This window comes from Rhinopithecus bieti, unplaced genomic scaffold, assembly GCF_001698545.2.
Source record: "Rhinopithecus bieti isolate Rb0 unplaced genomic scaffold, ASM169854v2 scaffold_10685, whole genome shotgun sequence".
In the NCBI taxonomy this organism is placed as follows: Eukaryota; Metazoa; Chordata; class Mammalia; order Primates; family Cercopithecidae; genus Rhinopithecus; species Rhinopithecus bieti.
In genome coordinates this window covers 888,729-903,860 of record NW_016806950.1, presented here as the reverse complement: position 1 = coordinate 903,860, position 15,132 = coordinate 888,729, and the positions used below count along the sequence as shown (strand labels likewise).

General features: G+C 53.7%; 2 protein-coding genes, 1 non-coding gene and 1 pseudogene across 9 annotated transcripts in view; 2 read left to right on the top strand and 2 right to left on the bottom strand.

The window, feature by feature from the left end:
• PSMB3 (proteasome 20S subunit beta 3) overlaps window positions 1-7,121 on the bottom strand; it is an 11,856-nt gene extending 4,735 nt beyond the window's left edge. Inside the window, exons 1-3 of the mRNA XM_017878999.1 lie at window positions 7,007-7,121; window positions 6,502-6,686; window positions 2,963-3,070 (exon numbers count right to left, since the gene is read on the bottom strand). Of these exons, the coding sequence (XP_017734488.1) occupies window positions 2,963-3,070; window positions 6,502-6,686; window positions 7,007-7,009 (296 nt within the window). The 5' untranslated portion in view covers window positions 7,010-7,121. The remainder of the gene's footprint in view (window positions 1-2,962; window positions 3,071-6,501; window positions 6,687-7,006) is intronic.
• An 850-nt stretch (window positions 7,122-7,971) lies between these two features.
• TRNAN-GUU (transfer RNA asparagine (anticodon GUU)) lies at window positions 7,972-8,045 on the top strand. Its single transcript has one exon. It is a non-coding gene; the product is annotated as a tRNA-Asn (tRNA).
• Window positions 8,046-9,596: 1,551 nt separating this feature from the next.
• LOC108533954 (uncharacterized) lies at window positions 9,597-10,722 on the bottom strand (annotated as a pseudogene). The gene has a single exon (XR_001886856.1). The product of XR_001886856.1 is annotated as an uncharacterized LOC108533954 (transcript).
• Window positions 10,723-11,726: 1,004 nt separating this feature from the next.
• Window positions 11,727-15,132, top strand: part of PCGF2 (polycomb group ring finger 2) — a 15,501-nt gene continuing 12,095 nt past the window's right edge. For 3 of the 6 annotated variants that reach the window (XM_017878995.1, XM_017878997.1, XM_017878996.1), the window contains exon 1: window positions 11,808-12,108. The gene's annotated coding sequence lies outside the window, so the exon portion shown is untranslated. The other 3 variants (XM_017878993.1, XM_017878998.1, XM_017878994.1) reach the window with 3 other exon arrangements.

Genomic DNA, 15,132 nt, shown 5'->3' with positions numbered 1-15,132 from the left:
GCTGTTCTCCCACCTCAGCCTCCCAAGTAGCTGGGATTACAGGCACTTGCCATCATGCCCAGCTAATTTTTGTATTTTAGTTGAGATGGGGTTTCACCGTGTTAGCCAGCATGGTCTCGATCTCCTGGCCTCATGATCCACCTGCCTCGGCCTCCCAAAGTGCTGAGATTACAGGCGTGAGCCACTGCACCCAGCCTGGATCACAGTCATTTCTAAGGGCATGATCTTCAGTTACAGCTCTAAATAGAAACACAGACACACACACATACATACAGTTTGAGATTACAGGCATGAGCCACCATGAAAATAACTTTTTTAGGCCAGGCATGATGGCTCATGTTTGTAATCTCAGCACTTAGGGAGGCGGCCAAGGCTGGAGGATTGCTTAAGCCTAGGCATTCAAGACCAACCTGGACAACAAAGTGAGTCCTGTCTCTACAAAAAAATTTAAAAATTAGCCAGGTGTGGTGGCATGCACCTATGGTCCCAGCTACTCGGGAGGCTGAGGCAGGAGGATTGCTTGCGCCCAGGAGGCAAAGGTTGCAGTGAGCCATGATCGCACCATTGCATTCCAGTCTGGGCAAAAGAGTGAGACTCTCAAAAAAATAATAATAATAAAATAAAAAATAAAAATAATAAAATAAATGACTTACTCTTATTGAAAAGAATAAAATACATTAGGTTACCCGAAAATTCTGGATTCTTAGCTACTATTGCTGGGAGCTTCCTCTATGAGCCCATCTGAAATCAGTGATTTTTCTGGCAGGACAGGCTAAGGCACTGATCTGCAAACCTGAGCAACGTCCAGACTCCTTTTAAAATCTGGACCCCAGAGATACCGTCTACACACCTCTGAAACACTGCAGTCAAAGTTACTTCAGATGGTAACTTGGCATCAGCATAGTAGAAAGTTCAAACACAGGCCCTGAACTGTGTTATAGTATTTGGTTTTAAGGTTCTTACCCAGATAATCCCGGATATTATTAACTTTTTTTTCGTTGGCTAGGCGCAGTGGCTCATGCTTGTAATCCCAGCACTTTGGGAGGCGGAGGTGGGTGGATCATGAAGTCATGAATTCGAGACCAGCCTGGCCAACATGATGAAACCCCGTCTCTACTAAAAATAAAATTAGCCAGGCGCGGTGGCAGGCACCTGCTGTAATCCCAGCTACTCGGGAGCCTGAGGCAGGTTGCTCACCGCAATCTCTACCTCCCAGGTTCAAGCAGTTCTCCTGCCTCAGTTTCCTGAGTAGCTGGAATTACTGGCGCATTGCCACCATGCCCAGCTAATTTTTGTATTTTTATTAGAGACAGGGTTTCACCATGCTGGTCAGGCTGGACTCTTAATTCCTGACCTCAGGTGATCCACCCATCTCGGTCTCCCAAAGTGCTGGGATTACAGGCATGAGCCACCACACCCGGCCTATTTTTTATTTCTTTTGAGACTAAGTCTCACTCTGTCACCAAGGCTGGAGTGCAGTGGCATGATCTTGGCTCACTACAACCTCTACCTCCCAGGTTCAATTCTCATGCCTCAGCTTCCCGTGTGGCTGGGATTACAGGCATGCACCACCACACCCAGCTAATTTTTGTATTTTTAGTAGAGATGAGGTGTCACCATGTTGACCAGGCTGGTCTCGAACTCCTGACCTCAAGTGATCCACCTTCCTTGGCCTCCCAAAGTACTGGGATTACAGGCATGAGCCACTACGCCCAGCAAGCCATTTAATATATATCCAAGTATGAGTTAATTGCTACAACTTTATAAATAGACTTTTTGCTGGGCGCGGTGGCTCATACTTGTAATCCCAGCACTTTGGGAGGCCGAGGTGGTAGATTAGTTGAGTTTGGGAGTTCAAGACCAGCCTGACCAGCATGATGAAACCTCTACTAAAAAAAAAAAAAAGCCAGGTGTGATGGCACACGCCTGTAATCCCAGCTATTCAGGAGGCTAAGGCAGGAAGATCACTTGGACCCAGGAGGTGGAGATTGCAGTGAACCATGACTGCGCACCAGGGTGACAAAGCAAGACTCTGTCTCGAAAAAAAAAAAAAGAAAAAGAAATGACAAGTCCTTTCAGTTTTGAAAGCTAAAGAGTATTTTACAAATTACAAAATTACTTCAAAATAAAAAGTTAAAAGAAAAAAAAAAAGAGCTTGGGCTGGGTGTGGTGGTTCACTCCTATAATCCCAGGACTTTGGGAGGCCAAGGCAGGTGGATCATCTGAGGTCAGGAGTTCGAAACCAGCCTGACCCACATGGTGAAACCCCATCTCTACTGAAAATACAAAAATCGGCTGGGTGTGGTGATGTGGACCTGTAGTCCCAGGTACGTGGAAGGCTGAGGCAGAAGAATCGATTGAACCTGGGAGGCGGAGGTTGCAGTGAGCCGAGATTGTGCCACTGCACTCCAGCCTGGGCGACAGAGCAAGACTCCGTCTCAAAAAAAAAAAAAAAAGAAAAACAGAGCTCGACTTGTATTCTGGCCACCCAGGTTTGCCCAGAGGTAGAAAGCACCCACAGGGTCTCCTTTCAATTCCATCCCAGATTTCTGCACTGAATTCTACAGTTAGGCCCCTTGTTTCTCACCGTAAAGCCCTCAAAAAGAACTGACGAAAATGAACGCCCCATTCCTAGGCTCCCTGCTATTCCCAAGAAGCCAGTGCTGACAGAATAGCTCTAGAGTAAGGGTGGCTCCTGCTGGGAGACCCCAGAACAGTCTGGTGGGGCTAATTCTTTTGCCTGGATGCAAACTTATCTGCTATGTGCATTCCTTGCCTTCTTCCAATGTAAGTATTTTCTTTCCTATTTGGTTGTCAGGCCCAAAGAAAACACACCCATAAAATAAGGATATTATCCTGCAAATAAGAGACGGAAAAACAAGGAGAATCCCCTTCCTCAGTACCTACTCCGTACTACAAAGGTTGTCTGCATTCCCTCAGTGCTAGCTACACTTGCACTCACCGTTTCTCATACAAGAGGTTGGCCACCATGCTCATGAGGGTATAAGGTTTGATCTGCCGGCCTTCCTTCAACTCATACAGGTTCAGCCGGAACTTGAGGCGCTGGGCACTGAGGTAGGAGAAAAGTGAGTTAATAAGTCATTATTGAATATTCCCAAGTGTCTACCCTGTTGAGGTCAGGGGAACATAAGGAGACACCTCATCTCAGTCCCTGCCCAGGGAAAACTGCAGTCTTACATGTGTTAGGAAGTAGCAACTGGTGCTCACTTTGGCAGCACATATACATATACATATACACATACACATATATACATACACACACACACACACACACACACACACACACACATATATATATATATTTCTTTTTTTTGAGACGGAGTCTTGCTCTGCCACCCAGGCTGGAGTGCAGTGGCCGGATCTCAGCTCACTGCAAGCTCCGCCTCCCGGGTTTACGCCATTCTCCTGCCTCAGCCTCCCGAGTAGCTGGGACTACAGGCGCCCGCCTTGTCGCCCGGCTAGTTTTTTGTATTTTCAAGTAGAGACAGGGTTTCACCATATTAGCCAGGATGGTCTCAATCTCCTGACCTCGTGATCCGCCCGTCTCGGCCTCCCAAAGTGCTGGGATTACAGGCTTGAGCCACCGCGCCCGGCCTATTATTTTTTGAGATGGAGTCTCGCTCCGTTGCCAGGCTGGAGTGCGTGGCATGATCTGGGCTCACTGCAACCTCCGCCTCCCGACGTTCACGCCATTCTCCTTGCTCAGCCTCCCAAGTGCTGGGATACAGGCGCCACCACAGCCCGGTATTTTTTTTGCACTTTTAGTAGAAATGGGGTTTTATTGTGTTAGCCAGGATGGTCTCGAACTCCTGACCTCATGATCTGCCTGCCTCGGCCTCCCAAAGTGCTGGGATTACGGGCGCGAGCCACTGCACCCGGCCTGGAAGCACATATATTAAAACTGGAATAATACAGAGAAGATTAGCAGAAGGATGACATGCAGATTTGTGAAGCATTCCATATAAAAAGTTTTAGGCTGGGCGCAGTGGGTCACACCTGTAATCCCAGCACTTTGGGAGATTGACGTGGGTAGATCGCTTGAGCTCAGGAGTTCAAGCCAAGCCTGGGCAACGTAGTGAAATCTTGTCTCTTACAAAAAATACAAAAATTAGCTGGGCATGGTGGCGCACACCTTAGTCCCAGCCACTTGGGAGGGTGAGGTGGAAGGATCACTTGAGCCCTGGAGTTAGAGGTTGCAGTGAGTTAAGTTTATGTCACCAGTCTGGGTGACCAAAAAAAAAGAAAAAAAGAGCAGCACCAACTGCTGTGCTATGTGCTAACAGACCTGAAAGGTGCCTTAGAAAAAGGCCACTTGGCAGCCAGGCGCAGTGGTTCATGCCTGTAATCCCAGCACTTTGGGAGGCCGAGGCGGGTGGATCACGAGATCAGGAGATCGAGACCATCCTGGCTAACACGGTGAAACCCCGTCTCTACTAAAAATACAAAAAAGTAGCTGGTCGTGATGGCGGTCGCCTGTAGTCCCAGTTACGCGGGAGGCTGAGGCAGAATGGTGTGAACCCGGGAGGAGGAGCTTACAGTGAGCTAAGATTGTGCCACTACACTCCAGCCTGGGTGACAGAGCGAGACTCCCGTCTCAAAAAAGAAAAAGGCCACTTGGCAGCTCTGGTGTAAAAAGGAAGAAAGGTCACAGCTTGCCAGTTCCATTTCAGAGCCCCAGGATAAGCCCCTGCATAGAGCAGACCAATGCGACACCTGCTGGAGGCAAAGCAGTGTCTCAGGACACCAGAGCAAAGAGCCTTAGAAATGACTTGAGCTTCATCTTCCAGGTAGGGAAACCGAGGCCTAGTGAAATGAGCAGCTATTGCCCACAAGCAAGCAAATGCAGTGAGAAAAGCCCTCTGAAGAAAAGGAAATGGTGTGAGAACAGCAGTGACTGGAGAGGGGAAGGCTTACAGGAGACTTCACACTGACAGGAACCCCAGGATGTCATTCTCTGACTCTACCAGGACAGGAAAAAAAGGCCGTGAGATCTCAGTAAGTGTTATGTTCTTGAGACTCAGGGAGTTTTAAGATAAATGAGAACATTTTCTTTTTGAATTTCCTTCTTTTATTTTGAGACAGAATCTCACTCTGTTGCCCAGGCTAGAGTGCAGTGGCACAATCTCAGCTCACTGCAACCTCCGTCTCTCAGGTTCAAGCAATTCTCCAGCCTCAGCCTCCCGAGGAGCTGGGATTACAGGTGATCACCACCACGCCCAGTTAATTTTTGTATTTGTAGTAGAGACAGGGTTTCACCATGTTGGCCAGGCTGGTCTGGAACTCCTGACCTCAAGATATCCGCCCACCTCCCAAAGTGTTGGTATTACAGGTGTGAGCCATCGCGCCTGGCCGAAATGAGAATATTTTCTGACAGGCATCCACCCACGCTTGTGAGCTAGTCTCTCCACCTTCTAGGAAACAAATCCAGGACCTGCCGCTCCTCAGGCCACCAGTACCCTGCAGCACCTGCCCCCTGTGACCACGTATTCCCTCCTGAAAACCTATCGCCATTCTTTTCCTCTCTTATTATTCTCTGGTTTCTCTTGTCACCTCACTGCTAAATGTAAGGTTCAGCTCTTAAACTGCTACTCGTTATTTCCCTCTCTACAGACTTTGTCTCTCCAGAATCTGCTCCCATAGATTTGGCACATTGCCAATGCTTCCCCAACCCTGAGATGTAATATCAAAACCCCAACTGTTTGCAAGATGTTTCTATTGGGCTTGCCTTGTCCCCTCAAAATTGGTGTCAAAATCAAAGTCAGGCCAGGTGCGGTAGCTCATGCCTGTAATCTCAGCACTTTGGGAAGCTGAGGCAGGTGGATCACTTGAGGTCAGGAGTTCCATACCAGCCTGGCCAACATGGTGAAACCCTGTCTCTACTAAAAATACAAAAATTAGCCAGGCATGGTGGTGCGTGCCTGTAGTCCCAGCTACTCAGGAGGCTGAGGCACAAAAATCGCTTGAGCCTGGGAGGTGGAGGTTGCAGTGAGCCAAGATCACGCCACTGAGCTCCAGCCTGGGTGACAGTGCAAGTCTCTGTCTCAAAAAAAAAAAAAAAAAAAAAAGAAAGGGAGGGACACATTTCTGGAGACAGTCTCGCTCTTTAGGGACTGAGCGCTGACTTTGGTCTTAGAGAGACTCGCGTGGGAATCTTGGCTGACACTCATTAACTTTGCTTCTTGGGCAAGACAATCTCTGAGACCCTCAGTTTCCTCATCTGCAAAATGGGATGGCAACATGGAATCCTCAGGGAGAGGATTAAGTAAGTCCATGCATCTGAGGTGTTTTCCACAGAGCCTGGCACAGTGGAAATGCTGGTAAAAGTTGGTTAGGATACATCTCTGTATCGCTATGGTGTGCGGCAAAGTCTCAAACTCACTGGTGGTGTGTGGTAGATGACTGACACCTTGGCCGGTCAAGACGACGGGGAGGATGGTCCAAGAAGAGACCTGGGTGTGGGCAGGGACCCTTGAAACTTACACTGTCTGGACATCAGTGGCGAGCCCGGCCAGACCGATGTACAGCCGGTCACCCATGGGAAAGATCTTCTGGAAGTCCGTGGTCACCATCTGGGCCTGGATGCCGAAGCGCCTGTCTGCAGCGATGGCCACACAGTTCTTCCCCTTCATGGCCATGACGGCACCTCCGTTATAGGACATAATAGACTAGGACAGACAGAGCGGAGGGGTCAGCGCGGGGGGTCAAACGCTGCCACAGCCCCCGACCCAGCTCCTGATGCGGAGGCTCCTGTACGCCCGTTCTCCATTCCGGAGGCGCCTGAACCCCTGGTTTTCCAGCTGGGATGAGCACTGTGTGGCGGCGATGAGCCACACTCACCCTCTTGGTACTCACCGGGGTCCGTTCCCCTCGAACTGAAACCGTTTCCTTCCATCGACCCTTGGCCCTTTTCATCCCCAAGCCTCTCCCGACCCCCTCCGCTTCTCAATCCTTCCCTGTGCTCCTTTGCTTTAACTCCCCATCTCACCATGATTGCGGTGTACTAGGACCCCTCGATCGCCGGAGCAATTCCAGTAAACCGGGTCTAGCCTTCACTGCGCAACCGCTCTCGCTGTTGTCTCTTCATTGGCTGATAGGCGGACTCTTCCTGGACATCTGGGCTTTCTATTGGTCCCGCGTCCCTGTCGGTCACCAGTAGAGGTAGTTTGGTTGCAAAGTCAAAACGGAGGCGGGAAAAGCGGAAGTGAAAAGTCACTGTGGGTGCGGAAGAGGCTTGCGATACGGTGCATAGTGGGATCTCGGCGGACCTGACTCGGGACTGGGGGCGGAGCCTGCGCGCACGTGGGCTGGTGAAACTGGGTTTAGGGGGCTGCGCCCCAGCTGAACGGGCACCGTGACGCTTATCACCGTGATGTATGAGTTCGTCCTATTAGTCGTGCTAGCTTATTTATTCACTCCAGAAATCCTTACGTTTACTGTGTACCAGGCACTTGCCTAGGCTCTGAATATTCACTGGCCCACAACAGTGCCTGGTATATAGGAGGCGCCCATTAAATGTAAATTTAATGATGCAGGTGGGAAGTGGAAGGCGTCGCGAGTAGGCGTCGTGGGTATTCTGCGGCTACAGGGGTTCAGCTGCGAAGGGGAGTTTGGAAGCCCAAAGTTGTTCTGATTTGGGGGACTTCCTGCGCGCCGACTTCACGTATCCTCAATCTCAGGTCACCCTAAAAAAGGATGTTCCGGGCCTCTCCACGTTTGAGGTAGAACCTGAGGATAGCCAGAGTCGACCTCTCGCCGAGCCAATGGAGGAGGAGGGTGCACGTCCCGCATCCTCTCCTCACAAGCCCTTTCGCCCCCCTCGCCCATCAGGATCCTTCCCTTTCTCCCACGGGTTCCACTTATTTCGCTCCATGGCGGCATCTCTTACGGCGTCTGCACCGTCCAGGCTCGCTCCCATTGACTCGGCTCACCACCACGCCAACAATCGTTGCGGTCTCTGTGGCGCAATCGGTTAGCGCGTTCGGCTGTTAACCGAAAGGTTGGTGGTTCGAGCCCACCCAGGGACGCTGTAGTTTTTTTTTTGTCTTTTGGGTTTTGTTCCCCCCGCCCCCCGTAAGATAAAAACCTAAGCCTTTTACTCAAAAGCCAAATTTTGCATAGAAATGGGCAGCAGCAGCCGGCGCGGTGGCTCAAGGCCTGTAATCCCGCACTTTGGGAGCCGAGACGGGCGCGATCACAGAGGTCAGGAGATCGAGACCTGGCGTAACATGGTGAAACCCCCCGTCTCTACTAAAAAAATACAAAAACTAGGGCCGGCCGAGGTGGCGGGCGGCCTGTAGGTCCCAGCTACTCCGGAGGCTGAGGGCAGGAGAATGCGTGAACCCCGGAGCGGAAGCTGCAGTGAGCTGGCATCCGCCCACTGCCACTCCAGCCCGGGGACAGAGCGAGACTCCGTCAAAAAAAGAAAAAGAAAGAAAGAAATGGCAGCAGCAATACTTTTTCTAGGAGAATCACTGTTCTTGAAAATTCTTTGCTGCTCAGTCAATAATGGGATAATTTCTCTAGCACTTCCCTCCACACCCCCCACCCCGCCTCCAAGCTGGATGGCAGGAAACCTAAAGACAGAGGTTTTTGTTTCACTGTGCAAGGAACATGTTTCAGGATGCATTTTTTTCGTAGGATTAGGAATGAATTTACAGTGGAGGTTCAACAGTTTTCTATTGTCTGCCTCAATCGATATTACAATCTCCAAATACTACATTTGGAAGGGAAGGGAATGAGAGAGAGACACACAGAGAAACAGGTATGAAGAGAAACAAAGGTGAGAAAGGGAGAACATTGTTGTGATACAGGGAAAGAAGGGACGTGACAGAGAACTAGGCAGGGTGAGTGGGGAAGACCCCAAGACAGAGAGAGGGACAATAGACACATTTAAAGTGAGAAGCATCAGAAAAAAAAGGAAAACAACACATTTTTTCCCCCTAGAACTACACAGAGAAGTGGGGGAGAAGGATGTGGAAAGAGAAGCAGAAACTGACCAAGGACTTTGTTTGGGGGAGATAAAAGGTATAAAGGACACAGAGGTAAAGACGTTCCGGAAAGCATTAGAGGAGCCGCCCTCTCCTGTCTCGTCACCATTTTTAAAGGGATCTGATCCTCGCAATAGCTTTTGGTATATGCTGGAGATAATTGCCTAGATTTCCCGCGTTCCTGTCCTCTGCGAGCCTCTAGCCTGTGACAGACACTGTGACTCTTCTGATGCACCTGTCAGCTAGAGGACCGCGTGAGATGCAAACACAAAATCAAGGGGCGCCTAATGTCTGCCGAGGCGCATTCCTGGGCGCGGTGGGAGCCTCGACCTTTGTGGAGGAGAATGTGCAAAGCACTCTTAAGCAGTTCTCATAGACACTTGGTCTCTGCAGATTCGGCTCAAAGGAGACCTCTTGTGGAAGCCCACCCGAGTACTCACTCACCCTTAGCGCCCACACCAGAAGCGGTGGGCGCTAAAGGGACAGGCTGTGTGTTCCTCAGGGTTTGCACCCACCGGCCTGTGAGCACCCCGCGCAAACGCCAGGCTCCTGTGCCTTGAGTCCCCAGTTTCTAGCGCAGTATTTGACACTGGCACATGACAGGTGCTTCTCTGTCGGCTAGCAGTAGAACAAAAGACTAGGAAACTCTTCCGATGTGGGAGGAGTTGGTCAGAAGGTTCTCCTGAGAAACCGGAAAGGCCAGGAATGTGGGGACTAGTCATCCAGGACGCAAAAGATGAAAATGGAGTTTTAGTGGGTAATGGGGTCTTAGCACACTCCTCTCTAGCGGTTCTCTCCTGTCTGGCGCTTAACAACGGAGGAATAAGTGGATGGACCCCGGTGGCCCCTCGGGAAGCCCTCCGGGATTCATGGGCAGCAGAGGAACGTCAGCCTCCTTCCCACTGGCTGATAATGCCCCGAAGAGCAGCCCCTAGGTGTCCGTGTGGTTGGTGGGTGGGATCCAGATCTCAGCAAAGGCCCTGTTACGGGTTTCTCTTGTTTGGGGTCTTGTAGCCAGAGAGGGGCGGCTGCCTGGGAGTCCCTGCCACGCTCCCCTCCCGGCAGAGCGAGTGGATGCGCGTTTTCCCTGGCAGAGTCCAGGATGCCGGCGACACATTTGCCCTGGGAACAGTGGGCGGGTCCCCTTTCCTCCGGGGCCGGTGAACTCGCCTCTTCGCCTGCAGGCTTGGGAGCAGGTGACCGGATCTTCCCTTGGCCCTTCTCCCGCCGGTTCTCGGACCACTCCCTCTGGAAGGAAGTCTCTCCGCCCTTCCTCTTCCTCCCCGCCCCGGTCCCGCTGTTGTGGCTGCAGGCTCAAGCTGGGGTCACTCGGCGGCCAGAGGACGAAAGCATTCAGCCGGAGCCCCCAGTTTCGGGGCTGCCTTGGCTGCGAGCAGCGAGGGAAGAAGAGGCAGGCGCTCCAAAACTGGGCGAAGATTCCTTTCCCAATTTCTAACTCGAGCCTCCCACAGTCAGTGCGCTTAATGGCGCTACTGGCCGGATGGATAATCAAGCTCTCTGGAGGGACAGACGTGGCCGCCATCCCTAATAAATTGTGAATAACAAATGAGCGAATCGACCGTCCTCATGAGGCCCACGGGCGTCCAGTAACGCAGCATCGATTCGCTTCCCCGGCGCCGGCCTCACCGCTCCTCCCGGCGTTTCCAAGCCTCCCTCCTCGTTCTCTCCCTCCGGCTGGAGCCACTGAGGACGGGAGCCCCAGCACCAGGTGGAGCCGGGGCGCCGGTGGGAGTCGAGCCCAGCCGTCTTGGCGCTTGCCCGACTCTCCCGCCCGCGCCGAGGGAGGCGCACAGGCAGCGCGCAGCGCAGGGCGCGAGCGAAAAATGCGGGAATCGGCGCCAGGCAGGAGAAAAGGCGCGGGCCCACCTTCCAGCCCGGCGCCTCGTTTCCTAGTCCAGTGTGGCCTCTCGCTTTCGGCCGGATTGTGTCCCAGGCCCGGAGCCTGAGTTACTGTCCTCAGCAGGCCTCCATTCTTCTCTGCCCGAGCACGCCGGGGGCGCAGCCTCCGCCAGAGCGACCCGAGCCCCCGGGGGCGAGACCCCTCACCCGGCCTCACCCCGCACCTCCACTCCCCTCTCGCGATTGCTCCCTGCCAGGCGCCCAGGCTGGATCCCAGTGTGCCGCTTTTCCGGGCCAGCGCCCTTGCCGCCGAGGGGGCAAAGGGAGCGGGGAGGACACGCTCGCCCTCCCAGATGCAGTTATTAATTTTAAGGCAGTGTCACTTGGAGTGAATGAAAATCGCTCGGACGCGTGGCTGAAGCGTCGCGTCCTCCGCCGGAGCCCCGCGCCCTTTGCTCTAGGCCAGGACGTGGAGGACCGCGGGCCACCTTTCAGTCCAGTCCCCATTTCACCATTTTCCAGGCGCCCCAGCTAGGGGTGGGCATCACAGGGTCAGTGGGGGGAACCCATATTTTGAGGGAAGGGGAATGACTGCGGAAGGTAACAGAAGAGAATCCATCCTCCGGGGTCGGGGGCGCCGTGTGGGAAGGGAGGGGTCTCGTCCTGGCTGGGGGCCCGGCACCCGGTAGCGGGGAGCGGCCGCGCCAGCCTCCCCCTCCTCTTCCCCTCTCTGCCAGCATCCTGAAGGAATGAGGTCACGTGGGTGAGTGGTGGGCGGGACCTACTCTTGTCTGGAGGAAAAAAGCCATTTTGTCTCCCCCAACACTCCGGTCCCTCCCCTCCCCCCTCGGTCCCCTCCCCTCCCCTCTCTCCCTNCCCTCCCATCCCCCCCTCCCCGAGACCCACCGGACCCCGAACCCAGGTAAGTGGAGCAGACTCCCCCTTCCTTTCCCTCTCCTGGCCTGTAACCCTCTGGGGATTGGGATGGGGGGCCGGCCGTTCTTTGCAAGCCCCGGTGGGAGGGGGAGGCTCTGAGCCGATCCTGCCCTGGCACCCCCCGCTCTTCGTCAGCCCCTAGCCCAGCTTGCCCCGTCCGCCTTTCTTTCTCCCTTTTTTCTGTCCCTTTTTCCCTTTCCTCTCTTCCAAGATGGCCGAAACGGGCTCCCCCTCTTAACGATTTGGCGTCTCCCTCGACCACCACCTCTTTGTGCAGCAGCCCCCGGGAAGACCCTGTTCCGAGGTAGCGAGGGGGAAGGTCCGGGGCAGCCGGGAGGGCTTGCGGGCTGCGCACTGGGTTGGGTCGCCGCTCCCCACGAGCCAAAACCGCCCCTTGCTCTGCCCTATCTGCCCCCTTTTCCGTCTGGGTAGGGGTCCCTCTCCCATGGGCACTGGGGCGTCGTGGACGCTCAGGGACTTGGGGCCGGCAGAAGGGGATGTGCTTTGGGGCGGCCGCGAGGCCGGGGGAGGGCGCCCTTCCCCGCCAGGGCCCGGGTCCTCTCGGGCACCTCCCCCAGCCGGTCCCCGCTCCCCGTCCCGGCGCCGGCGCCCCGCCCCCTCCCTGAACCACCTCAGCAGAGCCTCCCTCCCGAACACCCCTCCCGGGGCCCCGCGGAAAGTTTGGCTCTAGGGAAGGTGGGAGCGGCTACCCGGTAACTGGGGTCCCTGATCCTTGGACATGGGCTCCTGGGGAAGCCCGGGCGGAGCGGGTAGAATGGGGATGGAGGGAAATTTATCGCAATATTTCCCATTGCCATCGGAAGCAGGGGGGTCCGCTAAACTGGCCCCCATTCCCCTGGGACGCCCAGCCACCGCACCCTCCGCACGCCCTCCTGCTGCTAGCTTTGAGGGCATGGGACCCCCGGGCAAGCAGACACCCATTGCCTGTCTCCACGGTGGGCCCAGGCATGTCCCTCGCCCTCCCCCACTGCCCCGTCTGCCCGTAATCGCTCCGGTTGGCTTGAGGTGGGAGGAGGCGACCTGGAGGCGGGTTAATTTGCCAATGAATATTGTGGAAGTGTTACCCAGCGCTTCCCGAGATCTTTGTCCCTCAGTGTCCCCCACGCTTCCTCAGGCTCCCCAGAGCTCTCTGTGTCGAGGGGAGGGCTGTCTCCTGGTTGTCCCCTGCCCGCTCTGTTCTGATGCCTTTTCCTCTGGGACCTCTGGCAGTTTCTGTTCCTGAAACTCTTTAATTTCTCTCCTCCCTCCCCCTCCACTCTGGTCCAAGGTGTTATTACTTGGAGCATAAAGCCAGCTCTGTTGCAGCTTTTTGGTGGGAAGGTTTTCCCACCAGCTCCTCTGGTTGGGGATTGGGGGATTGAGGCTTTAGAACTGTCTTTGGAATGAAGCAGGAAACCGACTCCAGGATCCAGACCATGTGTAGCTGGGTAGGGTTCAAGTTGAAGTCTTGGGGGTTGGGCAGGAAGGGGGACTCTGCTGCCCCTGGCCTTGCCTGGGAGATCTTGGTTGATGGAGCTGCTGTCATGGGAATGGAGAGAGCCCGAACAGGAAGAGGGTACAGCTTTGTGCAGGTCAGATGCCCACTGCAGCCCTCCAGCCTCTGGTCCCGAGAGCTGACATTGGAAGCTGAACTGCCTTTGTTACTGGAAGACTTACGTTATAATTTACCCTGGGTGGATCAGGGGCGTACAAAAGGTTAGTGTGTGTTTGCAGAGTCTGGTTCCAGGCAGGGATGTTAGGCTGTGTGCTTCTAGGTTGGGGGTGGATGTGGATGGCTCCTGCATCTAGTGAGGATGGGCCTGGCTCTGGTCTGGGTGTGATTGTGTGTGTATGTGTGTGTGTTGGGGGTGGGGTTCGTGTCGTGTCTATCTGGCCTTGTGTGTATTGAGTGTGAGAGGTGGAGGGGGGTGTGTCTGGCTGTATGTGTGTGTATCTGGCAATGTGTATATTTTGGGGTTTTGCCTGTTTGATCTTAGGGAGTTGAGAGGAGAGGGAGGAAGGGAGGGTTGAGTAAGCCCAGCTTCAGGAGGCCCTTTTCAATGCATGGTGGGGACAGGGGAGCAGATCTTTGTGTCATTGTCAAGGATTGGGGAAAGTTGGGAGGTTCACAGTGTCCCTAGGCAGACCCTCACGGCCCCAAACACAAATACAAGGGGCTTGCGCAGTTGGACCGACGAAGCTGGGAGAGAAACAGAGTCAGAAAACCCGGGGTCTGAGTCTTGATGCTGTACTCTGGCTGGCTGGCTGTGCTTCTCTGCAGCCTCTGTTTCCCCATGTGTACCACAGAAATGGGGTAAGGTGATTAACGGGTGCCTCCTCTTCCTGCCTCAAGGCAGAAGTCCATGCTGATGGTCATGTTTGGACCAGACTGACTCCCAGACGGCAGCCCACTGAGTGGTCTTCCAGCCACTCCATGGAGCTGCCCTTCTTCCCTCCCACCTGCTGGGATGAAGCCAGGCATTACTGCTTTAGATGAGTGAGGAGCCTGGCCAGGTGCCAGGATGTTAAAAGCACTGGGGTGGGAGTCAGGCACTTTCTTGTCACAGGACTGTCACTGCTTTGCTTTGTGACCTTCAACAAGTCACATCTGAGTGTGCTCATCTGTAAAATGAAAGGATCGAACAGGTGCTTCTTCTTCTTTTTTTTTTTTTTTTTTTGAGATGGAGTCTCACTCTGTCACCCAGCCTGGAGTGCAGTGGCATGATCTCCACTCACTGCAACCTCCACCTCCCAGATTCAAGCAATTCTCTGGCTCAGCCTCCTGAGTAGCTGGGATTACAGGCACCTGCCACCATGCTCAGCTAATTTTTGTATTTTTCGTTTGTTTGTTTGTTTGAGACAGAGTCTCGCTCTGTTGCCCAGGCTGTAGTGCAGTGGCGCGGTCTTGGCTCACTGCAACCTCCGCCTCCTGGGTTCAAGCGATTGTCCTGCCTCAGCCTCCCGAGTAGCTGGGACTACAGGCGTGTGCCACCACACCCAACTAATGTTTTGTATTTTCAGTAGAGACGGGGTTTCACCATGTTAGCCAGGATGGTCTCAATCTCCTGACATCATGATCCACCCGCCTGGGCCTCCCAAAGTGTTGGGATTACAGGCGTGAGCCACCGTGCCCAGCCTAGTTTTTGTATTTAGTAGAGATGGGGTTTCACCATCTTTGCCAGCCTGGTCTTGAACTCCTGACCTCATGATCCAGCCACCTTGGCCTCCCAAAGAGTTGGGATTACAAGTGTGAGCCACCCCGCCCAGCCAAACAAGGTGCTTTCTTTTTTTTTTTTTTTTTTTTTTTTTTTTTTTTTTTTTTTTTTTT